This window comes from Anabrus simplex, chromosome 5 (genome assembly GCF_040414725.1).
Source record: "Anabrus simplex isolate iqAnaSimp1 chromosome 5, ASM4041472v1, whole genome shotgun sequence".
Classification (NCBI taxonomy): Eukaryota; Metazoa; Arthropoda; class Insecta; order Orthoptera; family Tettigoniidae; genus Anabrus; species Anabrus simplex.
This window is the reverse complement of record NC_090269.1, coordinates 449,695,628-449,716,437: the sequence shown is the minus strand read 5'-3', so window position 1 is coordinate 449,716,437 and position 20,810 is coordinate 449,695,628. Positions and strand designations below refer to the sequence as shown.

The 20,810-nt window shown below is 39.8% G+C and overlaps 1 protein-coding gene across 1 annotated transcript in view; it reads right to left on the bottom strand.

Annotated features, from left to right (window-relative positions):
- Positions 1 to 20,810, bottom strand: part of LOC136874636 (zinc finger protein 740-like) — an 80,653-nt gene that overhangs the window by 24,141 nt on the left and 35,702 nt on the right. Inside the window, exon 4 of the mRNA XM_068227899.1 lies at positions 18,821 to 18,897. Coding sequence (XP_068084000.1) covers positions 18,821 to 18,897 — 77 coding nt within the window. The remainder of the gene's footprint in view (positions 1 to 18,820; positions 18,898 to 20,810) is intronic.

Sequence of the window (20,810 nt, the reverse complement as noted above, 5' to 3'; positions counted from 1 at the left end):
GGTAAATCCAGGGATGCATGTTGAGCCCTTTGTTTGTTGTGCTTGAGATGATTTGGGAAGAGGGATATGGATAGTTTGTCAGGAGAGTGTTTCTTTGCTTTATTTACAGAGTATTCCATAATGTAATTATGGCATTAGCTTCACCATGTTTGAGGCTATGCACCGTAAATTTCGTGGGGGAGAATGTATGCAAGTCAGAGTAAGCTGCTTTATCTACGTATGTAGCACGTTTTCAGGAGTTCTTGACCACCAATGGCTTGGAAGCCACCGTTTTAAATGAGTGTCTTTTATTTATGCAAAAAGAACCAGCGACCCGGTAGAAGAGCGGGGAATCATAAAGAGAGCCATACACCGCCTATAATGAGAGCCAGGAACAGGAGTTGAGGCCTGTAGAAATTCAAGGGGAATAAATAAGTTATAGCTGCATTTTGGGAAATGGGCTAGAATATGCCAGGCTATGCAGAGTGGAAGTTGAGAGTCAAACTCTTATCCTGCGAGTTCGTGATGGTCCAAGCGATGTCTTGTTTAATAGGGGATTGCGCCCCACCTTTCCATGAGATATAGAGGCCTAGTTTTCAGCTGTGACAGAACACATTGTGTGTGAGAAAAAGACGTAATATTTTGAATAAAGTAGCGGCAGAAAACAAAGAGTGGTACTCCCTGAATCTGCCTCATCATGGTTATCTGTGTTATCAGGAATATCTCAGGGCAGTATTCTGGGACCCCTACTCTTTGTTCTCTATATCGATGACATAATTTTTTGCACCCGAAATAGTCAGTGTTCTCTCCTCTTGTACGCCGACGACCTCAAAATCCTAAGAGAAGTGTCTACGCCTGATGACTGTGACGAATTATAGACTGTTCTCAATTCATGTGGTGACTGGTTTAAGAAATGGAATCTTTCTCCCAATTTTAAGAAGTGCAATACAATCTCCTTTTCATTGCTAAAGCAAGGAATGAACACTGCATATACAATCCACGGAAATACAATGCAATCGGCTTCTCAAGTAAGAGACCTAGGTGTTATAATAGACTGTAAACTAACCTTCTCTGCTCACATTCACTCCATAAAATCCCGTGCTATGCGTACTCTAGGCATTCTTTACAGGTTTACTGAAATTAATGATATTAACGCCTTAAAATTATACTTTGTCTCGTATGTTCTCCCCATTATTGACTTTTGTTCCCCTATTTGGTTCTCATCTGCTATCACAAACATATCTCAACTAAATAGTATTTTTAACTTTTTCACTTTCATTGTTAAGACTCGTAATCCTGTTTTTAAGAACAAAACTAAATCTGACATTATGAACTACCTGGGTATACTTGACCTGAGAAGCCGTTTACAGTTCTCTGATCTATGTTACCTGCACAAAATAATCAATGGCTGCACCAAATGTAATTCTCTTCCAGCGTACTTCCCTATACACGTTCCTCCCTGCCCTACACGCAACCGGCGCACCCATCATGTGTCCCATCCGCGCCTAACCTTACAACAACGCTCTATCTTCCACCGTCTCCCTACTCTTGGTAATTCACTACCCGATATCGATATATTCACACCTTTCACATCCTTCAAACAAAAAATTAAAAGATTCCATTGAAGTCCTCTCCAGGTTTTCACTTTCTTCCGTCCCACCAACCCTTGACCTTTCTTCTTCCTAATTTCTGAAACCGACACTTGCCAGTTACCGTTGTCATTGTTGTTACATTGTTACTGTTAAAATGGTTAATTATTGTTGCTACTTAATATTGTTGTTTATACCTTTGTTATCTTTTATACTTATTTAAACATATTATTATTATTATTATTATTATTATTATTATTATTATTATTATTATTATTAGCGCATTCTCCCAATAATGGAAGACGTTAAGCAAACAACTCAATCACGCTTTCTTTGGGTTCTTCTTGTTCTTCCAATAGGCTTTCATTCTCTCTGAGAAGGCTTGTTTACGTTCTTCCGACCATTTCGGTCTGCACTGTTTTTGCTTTGGTTGCTCTGATGTAACTTCCCACTTGTTGACTTTGTGTCTGAAGGTGTCTCTTTCTAAAATGTCTGTTGCACATATGTTTGCGTTTTTGAGGTCCTTTCGAAGTTCGTCCAGCCCAGGTGTTGAATTCTTAAGTGAGCTAACATAATTTAATATTCTTTTTGACAGTCGATTTTCTGGTAATCTTGTGAGGTGTCCAAAGAATTTCATTCGTCTTTTCTTAATGTCAATTTCAATGTTTGAAACTTTTCCTGTTGTTTTGATTGATTGTAGCCTGTAACCATCTTGGGTATATCTTGCTCCTAGGATTTTCCTGATGATCTTCCTCTCTTATTATTATTATTATTATTATTATTATTATTATTATTATTAGTGTAAAATGGCCCTCCATAGGCTGTATCTAATAATTAAAAAAAAAAAAAAAAAACATGAAAGACAGAACAGGACGCAGCTTTCTACTGTGTAGCAAGAGGTTTGCCCTTGAAGATAAGCTCTAAATGAATAGCTCCCTACTGCTCGCTGCATACTCTTTCCCGGACGTAGAGATTCTGACGTTTACAGCTGGCTGACAAAGAAGAGCACCTTAAGAGCTGATGCCAGAGGGGTGTTACCTACTGGCCTATTCCGTTAACTGGGCCATGCAACTGAGAGGCCTTATTAGGTGGAAGTGCATATTTTTGTGTTTATTTTTCAGATGCCCTGATTTTTTTCTCTTGTGTGATTTCTATATATTTGTGTAATGTGTGTTATTTGTCATACTTGTCGTTGTCCATTTTTGGTGTCAACGTTGGTTAAGCCCGATGCTAATTTTAAGGGAAGCCAGTCTCAATGCAACAGATCAGTCTGTCAGTAGCTTCAGTGTAAATATAAGATTAGGGAACCTGGATTGATTGTGATGTGTTTAAATTCTTATAATTATTTGTTTAAATTATGGATTGAAACTAGCGTGATTTTCTTTTATCGAGGAACATGATATGGACATTTTCGCTAATGCAACCCCGTTGGGGTAACCAGCATAGTATTTTATCGGCATCAATACAATGCAAGATGTAAATTTCATTCCCAGATTTCATGTAAATTTCATTTGTATCTGATTGTTCGTAAAGTTTTGATCGGTATTTGATCCGACCAGTGTATTGTCTTTTCTTTGTATTTATAAGTGCGCTGCAGATGTTCTGTAAATCTATGGACTTTGGGGTCCAATTATCTCATTTTCAGTTATATTTGCATTTTTGTTTGAATTAATATCATGCGTTTTGGATAAATAAATCCATTTTACCCCTTTATGTTTTATCTTATTCACAACAAATGCAACTGTTTCCCATTCACATATACCTCTGCTATTTACTTCTACGGGAGGTATTCTTTAGTTTTGCCGCCCTGTTTGAACGTTCCGCAAGCTCACCGAAGCTAGCCTGGCATGTTCAAATTAGATCGATGGGTATGGCTCAGTACTTCAATATATTAATGAAGAGAAAAAGAAGTGACTTGCATGCACTTTGGCAGTACTAGAATGCATTTGTAGTATTTTGACAAAAATATATGTAGGGGATGATAACTAAGAGCTATCTATACAGATATTAACAAAGCAATGAATCAAGATATTCAACATATAGAGGGCAAATTCATTATGGCAAAGCTATCGATACGGTACATGGTACGCTGGATAGTTGGTACCAATAGTAATTCAGAGAAAACTGCCTATCCTTTGGAGAAAATAGTTGCTGATGGCATTTGTGTAAAATATCATACTCAATGATGCCATGAAACTGTGGGAATTAACACTTTTTTCTTTCCTCCAGGTATTAGCAACAATTGCATTTTGGAAATGTATTAACCTACTTCAGACATTTTTGAAAACTTATCTATTTATGAAACTTTCTTCCTGCCCATACACTTATTGAATATCAAGTGGATACTTGATTTTTGCACCAGATAGGAAAAAATATTCCATTTTTTGCTTTAAATATCCGTAGTTCTATACTTCTTGAACATTCTTCATTTATATATGTATACTGTAAGTACAGTACTAGATGGGATATTTTGTACAGAACTTCCATTGCACTTATCATGATGTAAACAATTTCTTTAAATAATCAATACAATGCCAGTAACAGTCTACATTAGTTACAGAAAGAAGAAAGAAAGTGAAAAATCCAAAAATTATGATGAATGGTTACTTTATAGGCCTGGAGGACCATATTCTATATTTGGGGATTATGCTTGACAATATTTTGCTATTTGTTTTATGTAGCACTGACATAGATAAGTCTCATGGCGATGATGGGGTAGGAAAGGCCTAGGAATGGGAAGGATGCAGCCGTGGCCTTAATTAAGGTACAGCCCCAGCATTTGCCTGATGTGAAAATGGGGAAACCATGGAAAACCATCTTCAGGGCTGCTGACAGTGGAGTTCGAACCCAATGTCTCCCGGATGCAAGTTCACAGCTGTGTGTCCCTAATCGCACAACCAACTCGCCCAGTATGCTTGACAATCGTATGACTTTTAGAGTCACAAAAGTAATTTTATATAAGGAAATCCACCTTTTCCATACATACAACACTGTTGTACATAAATTATACTACAACATTTTTATTATTATGAAGGTACAGGTTTTGACATGTTTTCAATGTCATCATCAGCCTTTTGTAAAACCAAGCAAAAAAATAAATTCACATATAGCAACAAAGTACGCACACTGGTAAAATTTGTGTAATAACACACATTTAAAATAGTTTATATAAGATATATGAGGATTGCTACGCATTGGCGGCGTAATAGTCTTATATTGTCTTGATACATAAGTTGAGGCATTTTCTGCAAAGCTGAGCTTTGGTACGATAAAGCTTAATGACAGGTATCTTATTCATAGTAAAATGCAGCACTGAGGAATAATCTGAGTGCGTTGGTGGCACAGTCTTCTTACCTTAAAATGGTACTATGCACGTCAAGCGGAATGTGAAGCCTAGATAAAAAGGGAGGGCTGATTTTAATATAGTGCTCAATAAAGGGCAAGTCATATGAAGCAAAGGTACACATAGAATTACGCTGAATGGTAAATCATCCTACCAAAATATATATCTCGATAATGAGTCTCCCCATCCAACACATGAACAGCTGCAGATCAGAGCCACAAACAATAAAAATCACATAAATGGCAAAATGTACAGAAATCAAAGAACAGGCGTTCTGACAACTCCCACTCACACCTACGATGGACAACTTTGAGCAATCACTTCCTCTCCAACGTAGGTTCCTGAAATAGATTACATGACACAAAACTGATCACCTGGTGGACCTTACGTCAAGCATAGATCTGCAGGGTTTCCTGAAATAAATTAAATGGCACAAAATTCAAGAAAAAAAAGACAAAACAACAGAGTTGGTTTGACCTTCATCAGGTAACTCAATGTTGGTCTCTGGGAAAAGATTACACGACATGCATTATCCTCACAATGGTCATATCATAAAAGACAAGTGAAAACTAAATGGCGCACCATAAAAGTCTCGTCTACATCATCAACCGCAGTGACAAGGACAAATACGAAATAAAGCAACAAATTACAAAACTCTCCTCCGCCTACTGAATGACTCAAAATTGGAGATTCAGTCTGCCAAAATGCAGCAAATACAAAAATATCCAGGGTCAAACTGTAACTCATGCTGCTCACAAGTCTACCCAAGGATGTTACTCAAACGTGAAAGTGCAGGACTTAAAGAATGAAGAAATTGTCCCTCTAACCCATCAACATCAAATATATCACAAGTTGCCAGATATGATACAAATACAAACTATGTAGTCTTACTACTACGTTCATGATTCATGGCTGAAAATCTGAAAACTACTCAAATATCTTACATGTTCAACTCAACAAAATTGCAATAATAATAATAATAATAATAATAATAATAATAATAATAATAATAATAATAATAATAATAATAATAAGCTTAGAGGAATCTGATTCTAATATGTGGAACTTGAAATACAAAACTGCGACTGAAGAAATTGTGAAGCAATCCCAAATTCACAACAATAATGAAAACGAGCTACAGGCCCCTCAAAGTACACTCATGTTTACATTCAAATACCCATGAAGATGATGCTAACAAAGCTCATGAATCCAAGCTCTACCAACATGCACATTCTCATCTATACTTCATGCAATAAATCGGAAAACGTGACGGCATGTTCTTGCACACTTTGAAATCCCATTATCTAATGAATCTAATATTTCCTCACATTAATTTAAAGCCCTCTTACATTTTCATTTAAGCTTGAGATGTTCACTGCATCTCAAACCATTGAAAAGAAAATTATGAAATATGGCTAAAATCAAGGATCTGACTTATTAAAAAAAAAAACATTAACCACTCAGCTATAAAATTAAGATAAAGGAAAAAGAAATGCAAGCTGTGACCTCATATAATCCGTCCACATGTACTTTACAGTAATTCACATTTAAATATACAAGTTTCCTTACACTTTAAGGAGACAGGACATAGTCTTCGCAACCAATAACTAAACCTACCATAATTAAACAATGACTCTTAACCTATCCCCATTGCCACACAGAAACACAAGCAAAAGTACATTATGACAATGCAAATCTAATAACCATCGTTAGTCGATTTCGCCACCTGCCTTCAGTCAGCCAGCTCGCAATCCCATCTTCACTGTGATGTCTTCAAGCTGAAACTCGTGTAGTCGGTGGGTCTCAATCCTCATACTTAAATCACGTTCCCCAAGTCTTCCTGCATCCGTTGGTTTGGAACCTGACTACAACATTCTGTTCAGCCACAGTCAATGCAACCTTCCAGTTACTATTTACAACAGTCAGACGTAGTTTCCCGTGACAGTGAAAACAAGTTTTCATTCAGCCACACTCTCTGCTTATCTAACCCAATAACTGCGTCAATTTTCCTTCTCACTCCGCACTTCACTCATAGTATGTCACAGCTATACACCTTGTAACAGTACATGATCCTGGACTTGGAACAGTGTCTATCAGGCTATCATGTGTTGATCCTAAAAAAATCTACTTTACTCCACCCAGGTGTAAACTTGAAATAAGAAGGCAACTGGGCATTAAATGTTCATATCGAAATGCTCTCTCCGTTTAAATTTTGCAGACACTACAATATCAAATTTATCAAGTTCATTTCCACCCAGACATGTTAGTGCGTACAGATCAAGTTCTTGTCTCTTCGTTGTTCATACAGGCCCCCATGCCTACAAATATTCTTAGCTCGCTCCAAAATTATGAAGAACTAAATAAAGTCTGAGCATACTGAGCTAGTGTTAGCATGTCCCAATACACGATCAAGACTTATAATACCTGACTTCTCTAATGTCGCACACGTGGTAAGTAGACATTTATCGTCGACTTGACTCCTGCCAAATAGAAAAGCTAACGCATGCGCTGGGCACTTTAATTAATTTGCCTCCACTGTCATTATCCTATGCTCGTTCAGGGAACATCTCTCATTTTAACCAATGTATTGCCAATATCGGATGCTTTTCATTGGTTCAAATCATCATGTCACCTTTGCTTGCTTTAAACTCATGTCGTAAGACATTCCGGTCTTGTGCCGGGCTTTCAAAATGTGATCCATCGGTCTATCCCATTGTCTCCTGTCATTTCCTTGTTCTCAAGCAAGCACATGAAGGTCGTACATGCATCATGTACCGAACCCTTTTTCTTAAAGATCGGACCAGCTAGGAAGACATCTGGGAGCGCATGCGCACTTTGGACTGTCTCGCGTAGCGTATCCTCTCCTAACAGAGCTCCTGCTACAAGGACAGTTCAGTGCATAAGTTTACACTCAGCTGTCGCGCTCTGCTTTCTAATTTCCCGTTGAATAGTAACTGTGGTTAGTGGTGGTGCACGTTAGGCCCGTGACAGTATGGAAGGCGTTAAAAGTAGCGTGAATCGTACGGTGCTAAAGAGTCAGACTCGTGCAGCAATCTTGAACGTTATAAACCTTATGGAAAGGGAGGTAATGGAAGAAAAGTTTGTGATAGATTGTAAAAAAAAGTGCAGGAAAGAGTAGCAGCAGCTGTTGGAGTGTCAGAAAGTTCTGTGGCACGGATTAACAGCGAAAAACGAAAGAATTAGGAAAACCTATGGATAGTCTGTTTGAAACACCAAACAAAAACAGAATTGCTGAATTGGACGACTTTGACAAAGGTGCCGTACGTCGTATTGTTAGCAATTTTTATTTAGATGAAAAATGTTTACCTACAGTTCCAAAAATTCGTGCAAATTTAGGTAAAGACTTAAAGTTCAAAGGATCCAATACTAGTGTCAAGCGAATTCTTCGATCAGAAAAAACTAACACTAACAAGCGCATCCTAATGGAAAAAACATGACATAATATACAAAGGGTTTGTTTATTAAAAAAATGCCCAGTGTCGGGCGGAGGGTCGTTGTACATGCTGGCGGTGAAATGGTTTTCATCGAGAACTGTCTGCTAATCTGGAAGTCTGGCAGCAAGAGTGGCAACTACCACGATGACATGAATAGTGACTTTTTTTTTTTTTTAAAGAGAATGAAAGGTATGAAAGATAACTTCCACCTTGCAGTGTTCTCGTGATTGACTACGCGTCATATCACAACAAGGAAGTAGATCGTGCTCCAACGTCCAGCTCACGTAAAGTGACGACCTCCTGGCTAGTGAATAGGAACATCCACGCCGTGAGACGATGTACAAACACAAGCTTTATGAGCTTATCAAATTGCACAAGCCGGCACACAAAACCTACGTCCTAGATGAACAGTACGGACACTCGGTAATTCGACTGCCCCCATATCACCCTGAATTAAACAGTACTGAAATAATGTGGGCAAAAGTGAAGAACTGGGTAGCTTCTCACAACGTCACCTTCACTATTGATGACGTAGAGAAACTCACTAGACAGAAATTCGCGTCAATATCCGCCGAAGACTGGAACATAAGGGATGGCGAACATTTTGAAGACATTATGGAGTCCATTGCGATCCAGCTGGGAGCCGACGACATGTCATCCGGTGAGGACGACAGAAATGATGACGGAGGACGCTTCTAGAGCAATTTAAGTTATCTTCGTATACATACGTTGTTACTCAGCACGTGTAGACCCTTAATGGTGTTTCCTTTTATGAATTATATTTTGTTTCTGTACCTGAGAACAATTATATAATTATATATGTCATATCGTAAGTCAAGCCAATGGCTGTAGCCGTGTTGAAACACCGGATCCCGCGAGATCTCCGAATTTAAGCAACATTGGGTGTGGTCAGGAGTTGGATGGGTTGCCACGCGCTGTTGGTGGGGGGTAAGGGAATGGAGGAGCGGAAAGGAACTGGCCACCCTACCGCATGTAAACTCCGGCTCAGGAACATCTCTGCGGAGGTTCGGACCTGCCTTCGGGCAAAATAACCCTTACCCTATATCGTAAGTCAAGAAAGCAACAAAATATTGGCATTAAGGAGCTGGGGGCAAACGATCATATAGTCTAACACTGCTTTCTCACCTTAAAGCAAAAGTAATTATTATTATTATTATTATTATTATTATTATTATTATTATTATTATTATTATCCTTTCTTAATCTTCTTACCCTCCAGGGTCGTTTTTCCCTCGGACTCAGCGAGGGATCCCACCTCTACCGCCTCAAGGGTAGTGTCCTGGAGCGTGATATATTGGGTCGGGGGATACAATTGGGGAGAATGACCAGTACCTCGCCCAGGCGGCCTCACCTGCTATGCTGAACAGGGGCCTTAGTTGGGGATGGGAAAATTGGAAGGGATAGACAAGGAAGTGGGAAGGAAGCAGCCGTGCCCTTAAGTTAGGTACCATCCTGGCATTTGCCTGGAGGAGAAGTGGGAAACCACGGAAAACCACTTCCAGGATGCCTGAGGTGGAAATCGAACCCACCTCTACTCATTTGACCTCCCGAGGCTGAGTGTACCCCGTTCCAGCCCTCGTACCACTTTTCAAATTTCGTGGCAGAGCTGGGAATCGAACCCGTGCCTCCGGGGGTAGCAGCTAATCACGCTAACCACTACACCACAGAGGCGGACATTATTATTATTATTATTATTATTATTATTATTATTATTTCGTTTCACCCTCTTTGGGGTATGTTGAATCAGTTCTTTCTCTGTGTGTTGTTCTTTTCTTAGTGCCCAGTATTTCTTCATTCTTTCTGATCTTCGTTTCATCTCGTCCTCTGAGATAATAGATTTGGCTTTTAATGTAGATTTGTTTCCGAACGTTTTTTCTTCTTTAGTTATTACTTTAGCTATTCGACCGAAAAGTGAATTTTCTGTAATTTTGTATTCTACCATGTCTTTTTCAGTTTCTTTAAACCAGTTCAGTTTTGTTTTGGGTTACGGGAGAAGTCAAGATTTGTTCGGTTAATCATAGAGTTCATTCTGAGGAGAAGATGACCGTAAAAGTTTATCCTCCTTCTTCGCATAGTTTCTGAGAGTTTTTCAATTATCTTGTAGATTATTATTATTATTATTATTATTATTATTATTATTATTATTATTATCGAGTTATATTACATGACGTGGCTCAGATTATCAAGCCTGGTGTTAGAGCAAACCATATTCTACACTGTACATCTACAGCGTCGTAAAGTTAATTTTACATCAGATTATAATTTAAAAATAAGGGCTTTCGCAAATTGATACACGGAAACGATTTTGACAGCTACTGTAATAAGAGGTTAAATTACGTTGTAACTCCTTCAATCTATCTGTCATCTGTAGCACTTCTAAATGCATTGATTTAGGCTTGGTATTGAAACATATCACGGTGCCCCAGGGACTTTTATTTGCATATTGCGCAACACTGTGGAGGCGTTAAATTTGACTTTGTTTGCGAGGTGGCAAGCAAACGGCTTTGTGCTGGGCCGCGCCCTGGAAGAGCGGCCGGAAGCAGGTTTGAATCGGCCTGTGGTTTGAAAGTTTGAACGAGGCTGTGGGAGTGTCGCGGCGTCACCTAACGTGCGGCGAGTTTGAAAAGAGCCAATCGCGAGCTGTGAAAGCGAGTCATAGAGAATTGCGCGGGGTTGCTAACTTTGATCATCACAGTGCCGACCGATTACAAATAAGGGTGAAATCTGATAAATAACCCGTGCTCCACGGTTTCGATACGCCTGATGAGTAGTAAATGAATTTAGACTTCTTTATCTGTTCATTCATCGGCTATCTTCTACATATATATTTGTGTGGATAGGTTATAACGGTTGTGGGCTTTGTCCTGAGAAAGCGGTTGAAACCTCGCGCCATAGCCAACAGGGCCACCCCCTCTTTTCGGAACAACGCGGGGGGGGGGGGGGTCCATAAAACCAACAGTGGCTTGGGGAAGCGGGCTGTCTTTCGTGAGGTGTCCGTGGTACAGAAGGTAGTCTCCCCGCCAGTCGAGATCGCCATTTTCTTTGTCCGATATCAAAGTGCTACAGTGACGTTATTTCTTCATGATTGCTATATGAATATTATACACATAGAAGCGTGCCCAGATTACAGTAAAACGTATCACCCTGGTGTGAGTTACATTTAATAAATACGGGAGTTACAAGTCCGTATATGTGTATTTACCGCTACGCGTGTGACGCTTCGCTCTTACATCAAGTGCGGTAGGAACCACGTATGTGTGAACGCGGTAAATAAAAGGGACGATAGCTGTGCATACCGGGAAGATTGTCGTGAACTAATTAGCTGTATTACACGCCAACGTTTCGGGTCGGTTTCGCGATCGCGGAGAAAACGTGTTCGATCGTATCGTAATTGCTCTTGCATACGGACGGATCCGGGGCGCATTCCATGATACTTCGATCCTGATCAAAGAATTAATCGATATCCAATTATGTGTGCTAAGCAATATCTCCTTAAATAGTGTGCGCGTATGCAATTGAGCAAGTGAAGTGTTAACCTGTTTTCCATTCATTGTAGGAGTGTTATCTGCAAGGACAATCATGGAAGCTACATGTGTAATTCATATCTTTTGTAACGCCATCAAAGAGGATATGATGGCCGGGTAATCTCCTGACGCTGCAGTTGTGCAGATGGTGTGATTGCTGAAGACAACAAAGCTAAGTGGATATGTCAGATTTTTAAGCATGTGGGTAACATTTGAGGTCAATTCAGTTTCATCCAGTTTTTAGGGAAATATTAACGGTCAATGTCAATTTGCTAACGATGAGTAATTATATTGTCAATAAATCAGTGGGAGATCCAGGGCAGCATGTATGCTAGTGCCCTTATTTGTTGCAGTGATTCATGGTTAGTTTAGTTATGGGAAAAAGGGTTGTAAATAGGTAAAGTTAGGAGTGTGGGTGCATGCATTGTTTTTAATCCTTTCAGAGCATTCCTAGGTGTGTGTGTTAAGTGTTAGGAATGTGGATAGTTTCATCATTAACGAGGCCAGGCCGCCTTCTCTTTGTGGAATAATTATCAGTAAAGACCAGTGTAGGCCTCTTATATTTTATCTGTGCGCGATTTCAGATATATGTTCGCTGCCACAGGAACGCCACGACGTCTTCGTTGGGTAGTTAGGTTCTTCTAATGAGCAGAGACGACAGTAGATCGGGGTGGAGATTATTGCGAGGGTTGAGAGGCTGAGATCGCCTGATATATGACGCGGAAGTCAGATATGGGTTTGAATGCCTGTAAACATGGCAAGGAAGGGATGTTAGCAGGGCAAGCTGCTTTAAACAAGGATGGGCTTGGATATGCCCGCAGAGTAAAGAGACAGAGTCGAGTATCGAACTCCCGAGCCGCTGAGACGGAAGGCCATGTGTGACGTCTTCCTTGAGAGCGATTTTTGCGGCATATGTATTGAAAGGTGAAGAAGAGATGTTTCTGTTGTCATAGAAGATTTTATAATCGGGAGAAATAATTAGTTTACATAATAAGGCAGCAGTATTTAAGAGAGAAACCTTCTTTTGTTGTGTGAGCAAGTCTGGCTGGGATAGCCGTGAAGGAAGCAATTACCTGCACCCCGTTTGCCTGGAGTCCTTTGCGAGGCAGTATGAATCACTTTCCAGCTGGGTTCCGCTCCCATGAAAAGTGAAACTTTCCACTATTCCAAGGGGAATGTCCTGATCGCCCTGGCGCACAGGGGCGTGCCACTAATGACCTGGTGATGAGGAAGTGCTCTGAGTGCATGTACATATTTTCTTTATATTGTAATTATGCTGTTATTTTACAGGAGCTGTGTTTGTATACTTATGTACCTTGTATCGAAGTGCCTTGTCGTATCTGTTGTCAGTGTGTTGTGTCTTGACGAATTAATCTTTGTCTCTTAAATTTAGCCCGGAGCTAATTTTCTCTGGTGGTATGCAGCTTCAGGCTGGTTGTTTGCGACAGATCGGATCTGTCAGTAGAATCTGTGTAGTATATAAGTTAGGATCCCTGGATTTTCCCTTATCAGGATTAATGATTTTGTATATGTAAATAGGTGTATTTTGGAATGAAACTGACGTGACTTTCTCTTGTCGAAGCATAGCTTGTGGACGGTCGTAATCGAAATTCCCCTCGGGGAAATCGGCATATTTACTTGGCGGTGTTGCCTATAATTAACGATGTAGAACAGGCCAAGATTTAATATTTTGTTTGTATAATTTATTTGCTCGGTATTTGGACCGACATATTTCAGTAATGTAATATGTAGTTGTTCTTAATGTGCACGGCACATTATGCTTTTATTATGACAGTTTGCGTCATGTTTATTGTATTTTGTGGAATTTCGATAGAATGAATATTAATTATGTGCTCTAGTGAATAAATCCATTTTACCCCTTTATCTGTCTCTTATTCACAACAAATGCAACTGTTTCCCATTCATATACACCATTGGTGATTATTTTTATAGAACTTAGATTTAATTCTCGCCCTAGACCGAACGAAACCACGAAGCTCTAACCGACTGAGTCTGGCATTGTGATATTGATGGATGGGAACGGTTCATTTATGGCGCCTTGAGTGGGGGCGATTGTTATTTGGGCGGCGTCAGGTTCATTTATGGCGCCTTGAGTGGTGGCGATTGTTGTTTGGGCGGCGTCAGGTTCATTTCTGGCGCGATGCAACGTTCAGCGATTGTTATTTTGGCAGTTGTCATATGTGCAGCGCCCGGTTCATTTTTTTTGTTTGTGATGCGCGACTTTGTAGGCCTTGTGTAGGAGTATATAGTTCGGAATTTTGGGAGTGACCAGAGTGGTACCCAATATTTAAGTTAGGTAGATAATTCCGAACAGGCGCATTATAGATGACGAAGCCTGAGATTCTTGCTCGATACTCAGACGGAGTCATGGGAACTGGCAACCTAGCGTATTAGACAATTGGGTCTACAGTCCGGTATTCGATTATACTTATGTTAGTATACGGATACGAGAGGGCGAGGTTTCCGTGGAAATTGTATATTTAGTGAAAGTCTGTAATTCCTAAATATATAGGTATACGTTGGGTATATATCGGCATTAAATTGAATTTTTATATTAATGTTAGGATGTGAATAAGAGCATGATGGCCGATGGTAGAGGTATGTCAAATAATTCAGTGATTCCATTGGGAATTCGAGAACTAGGAAAAGATTTCTCACTTGGGGTAAGTAGAAATTAACTTCAATAAGGGCTCAAGGCCATGGTCGAGGAGCATGTGATTGTTCTGACGTTTCACCAAAAACTATATTTGGCATTATCAAAGGTCTGAATGACTTTACTAGCTGCAAAGCTCACGGTGGAATGGAATGGTGTTGCAGTTCCACCTCGTTATATACTGCAGGCTACAGTGCGCCGTTTGCCTAGTGGTCCGCCATGTTGGAGAGGCGGTCGCCAACTGGCTCTCCTTTGGCCAATGATTGAAGTATTAAGGAGCCCAATGTACATCGACCTGCCTTAGCGGAGACAGGCAGCTGATCACCCATTGCTTTTACTGGTCTGCAGCGGCCATCGTGCCCTTCAGTATATAAGACTTCCAGGACTGCAAGCAATGCTTTGTTTACCCATTCAGATTTCTCCTTACGGTTGAAGTTGTTGGTTTGCTTGAGGATTTCAACAGCTTCCTTTTGTAGCCAGGCTGATAAGATACAGTAGTACTGTCAACTACTAGAGGTCAGCTAGCGTCTTAATCACTCTGTATTTTTGTTGCGGGATTTGGTTGAACGTCTTTTGGAGATAGCGGTCTGTGTGAGTCAGTTTGAGGTACACACTGTGTTCTGAGCATAAAGTGACAATCTTCAGTACCAGAACATCGAGGAAAGGGAGTTATCCTTCATTTTCTGTCTCCATAGTGAACTGAATACTGGTGTTAAAACTATTCTGATGCTGTAGAAACAGCTGTAGTTCCTATCCATGGCTCCAGATCACAAACAAGTCATCTACAACATATAGTCTACATAGCAGATCACATATATGTCATCTATATAGCAAATCCGCTCCTTACGTTTCAGTGGTGCGGGCTCGGGTGCTGTTTGTTCAAACTTTTCCATAAAGAAATTTGCAATCACCATACTCAGAGTACTGCCCATGGCCTCACCACTGATCTGTTCAGAGAAAATATCATTCCACAGTAAGTAGCTTGTGGTGAAGCAGTGGTTGAATAACTTGATGAAATCCTCGGGAAAAATCTGAGCGATGTGATTCAGGGTCTCATTTGCAGGTATTTGAGTGAAAAGTGAGACCACATCGAAACTGACAAGCAAGTCTTCAGCTTCTAACTGGAAGTTCTTCAGCTTTTCTCCACGTGGTCTGAATCTCAAATGTATAACTGTGTGCCAAAGGTGTAAGTTTGTAGTAAGGTGGCCAGATATTTAACAATGTTGTAGTTCTGTGATCCAATAGCATTCACGATGGGCCATAGATGTACATTGTCCTTGTGAATATAGGTTAAGTCATATAATCTCAGAGGTAGACCTTCACGTTTGGAGATTTCCCTCTTCACATTTTGCGGCAATGATGAGGCCTTTGCGTTTCGAAGAATCTGATTTGTTGGATCCTTTGTTAGTCTGCGTTATGTCCATGGGTCCAGAAATCTGACATCTTTGCAGTGTAATCATTAGTAGCGATGATGACAGTGGCATTCCCTTTACCCGCAGGAAGAATGAGTACACTCCCATCCATGTTCAGAGTTTTAAAGGCCTTCCTCTCTCGAAACGTGAGGTTGCTATCTGTTGTCGGTGTCTTTTTCATTATCCTGGAGGCTTTGTGAAAGATTTCTTCTGCCTGGTCAGATGGTAAATTGTGAATAGCAGTTTTGATATTCACAGATATCTCCTCTACGGGAATTCGGGGAGGGGTAACTGCAAAGTTCCTCCTTTAGCCATCAGATAGTTTTCCAGATCTAACAGGCAATGGTTGGTCAGGTTTGCAATAGTCCGTGAGGGATCCTAGGCAGGTGTAATATGAAGCGTGGGATGAATCCCCTGATATTGCTCAAAATCGTTCTTCTGCCGGTTGATCAACTCATCATATGTCAAAGTCATGGAACAGTGGGTGATACTATCTGCTTTCTTCCCCGTCTTGTGGTGAGAGTGTGGCAGTCAGAAGATAATGCAGCTGCAGAAGCGCTTGGTGGAAGGCAGTGAGCTCCTTGCGTGTGGAGCATATACATTCCCACAGCAGTGAGCTTGAAGCTGATGAGCTCATGGTTGTTATACCATTGCATTTCTCTCTCGGAAGTTTACGAAAGGAAAGAAATAAAATTTTCAAATTTATTAAAGTCAAAGTTGCTCTAAGTTATTCCCTGTCCAGCCCAGGTACTTCCTATTCCCCTGTAAGCCATGGAATTTCTGCACCAATAATAATAATAATAATAATAATAATAATAATAATAATAATAATAATAATAATTGTACCGGGAGGTACACCTCTACGCCGCACAGTTAAATTTTGCGCCTAAAAGAACTCCTCTACTGGAGGAACCGTGAACTTGAAACTAGACCTACTTAAACCTTTACTCACAAGATGTCACCACCAAAATCTGATATAACTTTTGTTATTGTGAAGTTTCCTGTACTGTGTGAATTTCTACTTGTTTTGTTTGCCCTTCATCAAGAAGTTTGGACATTCTTCCATAGATGTCACTGCTGAAAAACGATGATTATGCACCCTGGCGCAAAGTGAATGAACTTTTGATGTAAAGAAGTTTTGTATCCATAAGTTGTTCCTTTTTACTAATTGATGCTCATTTATTTTTGGGTTGGCAATATTTATCTTTTCTTTCCACCAGTTTTGAATCTAGCCAATCCCAAATTTCTGTAATTAATTTTCAACCTATCACAGCCTTCTTCTTCGATTTTGAGTGTAACCTTTAAATCAACTGATAAATTGAGAGGGTGTGGCTGGTTCACTCATGAATGGTCTCGAACCTTCTCCGAGGGTTTATAAACTGCGAATTTTCACGTCTCTTGGCCAAATGATCGTCATCTAACCTAGTGTGTGTGTGTGTCAAGCAGGAGGCGCCTCTTTCATCAGGCAGCAGTACACCGACAAGGAAAAGGCTGCATAACATCTTTATTTCTTTCTAGCTCCGCAGTTTAACCTGAGGGAAAGGTCCGAATCTTTAACTATGTAACCTAGTTTTCCTACAGATGTCACTTCTGCCGGCTAATGTAAAAACTTCAAAAAATCTTCAACGTAAATCAGGGATAGAGAGTGATGTACCCTCTCAAGCTCCCCTTCATTTTGATTTGAGGTGACTATGTTTTGTAACTGGTTTTCTTCCCTTCTGTAATGTCTTAATTTATTCTTACACAAGTCACCTCCATAGTTTGGGAATAGCCCTGTTTCATCGGCCTAGTGCCCCTTAGGTTTTAAGTGTTCATATCTAGGAGTGCAAGCATTCACCTCCTTTCATTTTGTGTTCGGGCCATTCATTTAACTGTTATTTCTTTTTACACGAAGGCTCTATAGGTTGGGTATGAGATACCCCTGTTTCAATTTGTAAGTTGGGCCATGGAAGGCCAAAAGGTGTAAGATATTTTTAGTGTTGCCTTGAGTAGGCTTGAAAACTGAGAGCCTGTTAGCTCTGTTCCAAAGTAAGATTACTGTATGCCTCTTGAAGGCTAGATGTTGTATCTTGGAAGCAAGTGCTCCATGAATTTAGGGGATTTCTGCCCTTTGAACAATTTATGCTCCTCTGGAAAATTTGAGCTGGAAGCTCAAAATTTGTAAAATTAGGGGATTGTAGCCCAAGTGTGTTAAAGTTCTGAAATCTTGGATTTTGCTAAGTCTTGTACCGGAAATGTCATTGTTATCTTACTAAGTGAAAAGTTGTTAAGTTTCTTGTTTTTTTGAAAATATAACCTTCAGTTTAAGTTTTAAAATTCTTTTCTTGACATTGTAGTTAGACCCATTCATCCCAGCACCTTCTTTCACCTCTTCTGCTCCACGGGTAACTCAGTAATAATAATAATAATAATAATAATAATAATAATAATAATAATAATCTATGGTCTCAGATACATTGTGCAGGCACCTTAATTTGATGCCTGCTTGCCAATTTTGATATTCTATTTTTCCTTAAACCTACCAGATTTCAGAGTAAACTGAACCTCTTGTGGATGTCAAAGCTGAGTTTTAATGAATGTTGTCACGTACACAACAAGTGCGTTACCAGAGATCTTTAACATCATACAACACGGTTCATTAAATGGACTTTATCTGTCCGCAATAATCAGTCTACCTGTGCCGTGTTTGAACCCATGATGTTGAAATCCAGAGGCAGACACTCTACTACTTGTCCATACGGAGATCTAGTGAGCAGGTAAATATAAATTCCATTTTGTGAAGAGTTAAGAGTGTAAAAACTAATTAAGATTCACTGTACTTACTTGTCTTCATCTTCTTCCTCCTCTTCTTCTCCTTCTTCGGAGCATGGGTTCATTTCATCGTTCACATCTGCCAAATGCTATAAGAAATATGGAAAGTAAATTAAGAAAATTAGAGTGACGAGGTAACAGGAAAAAGATATAAAACTAAAGACGTCAAAAATGTATACCTGCAGAATAAAAATATAATAATTTACTATCCCAATGTAAAAACATGAAATATGAAAATGAACAAACAAATGTCATGTCATAATAATATGAAGAGACAGGAAGAAGAAAGGGAGCTCATAGGATTAACATAATGCGAGGACAGCACTAGAAGATGGAGCAAGAAAAGAAGAGAAACTTCAAAGGACGTGGACAATCTCCACAGCCCTTGGTTTCTCTTTCCACAATGTCCTGTCATTGTGCTCATCCTATTATGTGTCCTAAAATTATTCGTGTTCTACCAGATGAATGTGATCGTCAAGCAGACAAACACTGGATCTCATCGTGAAGAATGTCGATGATCTGCCTACAATGTTGAAGTTCAATAGAGAATTTGTAGACTTGATCACTGATGACATTCGTATTCTCGTTCCTGTTCTTTTTACATCTCTCCTTTATATTGCTCCCTCCTGCAGTGCTGTCTTCTCATTATTTCTATCCTGTTATGAGTTCCTTTCAAGTTTCTGTTTAAACCAATTGTCAAGGAATGTAACAACAGGGTGGTAATAAAAGGTAAAGACCTACTATATAGCAACAAAGATGTTGAGAGACTAAGAAACAGGTGCAAGTTAGAAAGAAATGATTTGAAATTGTTGTGGATGTAAGGAGAACATGGAGGAACTTACTCAGAATTGGTATAGTGAAGAAGTTGACTAAGGACAATGTGATGGCAAGCACAATTGGCAGTCATACAAATTTTAGTAAAAAATGGATGGGTATGGAAACAGGTTACAAGAAAGACATTCCAAGAATAATGAATGAGCAAAGGGAGTGTATATTTGAGGATTTACAGAAGGCTGAAGTATTCAGTCAGCAGTATGTAAAGATTGTTGGTTACAAGAATAATGTTCAGGTAGAGGTGACTAATGTTAATGAAGAATTGAAATTTAAGTATGACAACTAAGATATTTAAAATAAGATACAAAATTTGAAAACTAGAAAAGCAACTGGAATTTATCAGATTAGTGGAGACATAGTAAAGGCAATGGGTTTGCATATAGTGCCATATTTGAAGTACTTATTTGATTACTATTTGCATGAAGGAGCTAAACCAAATAAATGGAGAGTTCCTACAGTAGGCCCTGTGTATAAACAAAAAGGTGATGAATATAACTTTTCCACACTGGTCAACTGCTATAGCAGTCGGGAGGGAGCTGTGCCGTGTACCCGGAGGACACTTGTAGGAGTCCGGGTGGACCCGTTCCTCCTACCCGGTTCACTGCTGTACAAGTTGCGTGTCTTCCTGCTGCTTTCCGTTTTGGTACAATAGACTGCTGGGGAGGTTCACACTTAGAGGTCTCTTGTGGCTATTGTGGGAGTCTATAGTTACCGATGTGGTCAAAAGATGACAGGAGTAACCAGTTTGAAGACAAAAGGAATGTGTCCGCTATGCTAGGCCTACTCATTTCGCGGCTCAAGTGCCAGTGCTTACTGACTCCACCTTCAATTGCACTGAAATTTTAATAATTGAGTTTAATGACTTTACGTCCCATTAACTATCTTCATGGTTCTTGGAGACACCAAACTGCCAGTATTTAGTCCTGCAGGTGTTCTTTTACATGCCGGTAAATCTATCGATGCAAGGCTGACCTGTTTCAGCACCTTCATATACCACTGGACTGATCCAGCACTGAAACGGCCAAGTTGAGGTCAGAAGGCTAGTGCCTGAGCCGTCTGAGCCACTCAGCCTGGCACAATGAAATTTTCAAAATGTCTCATCTTCCCTTGAGTCTGACAGCTGGATCTCATCTTTCCAATGAGTGCAGTATGTTCAGAACTCTAATGT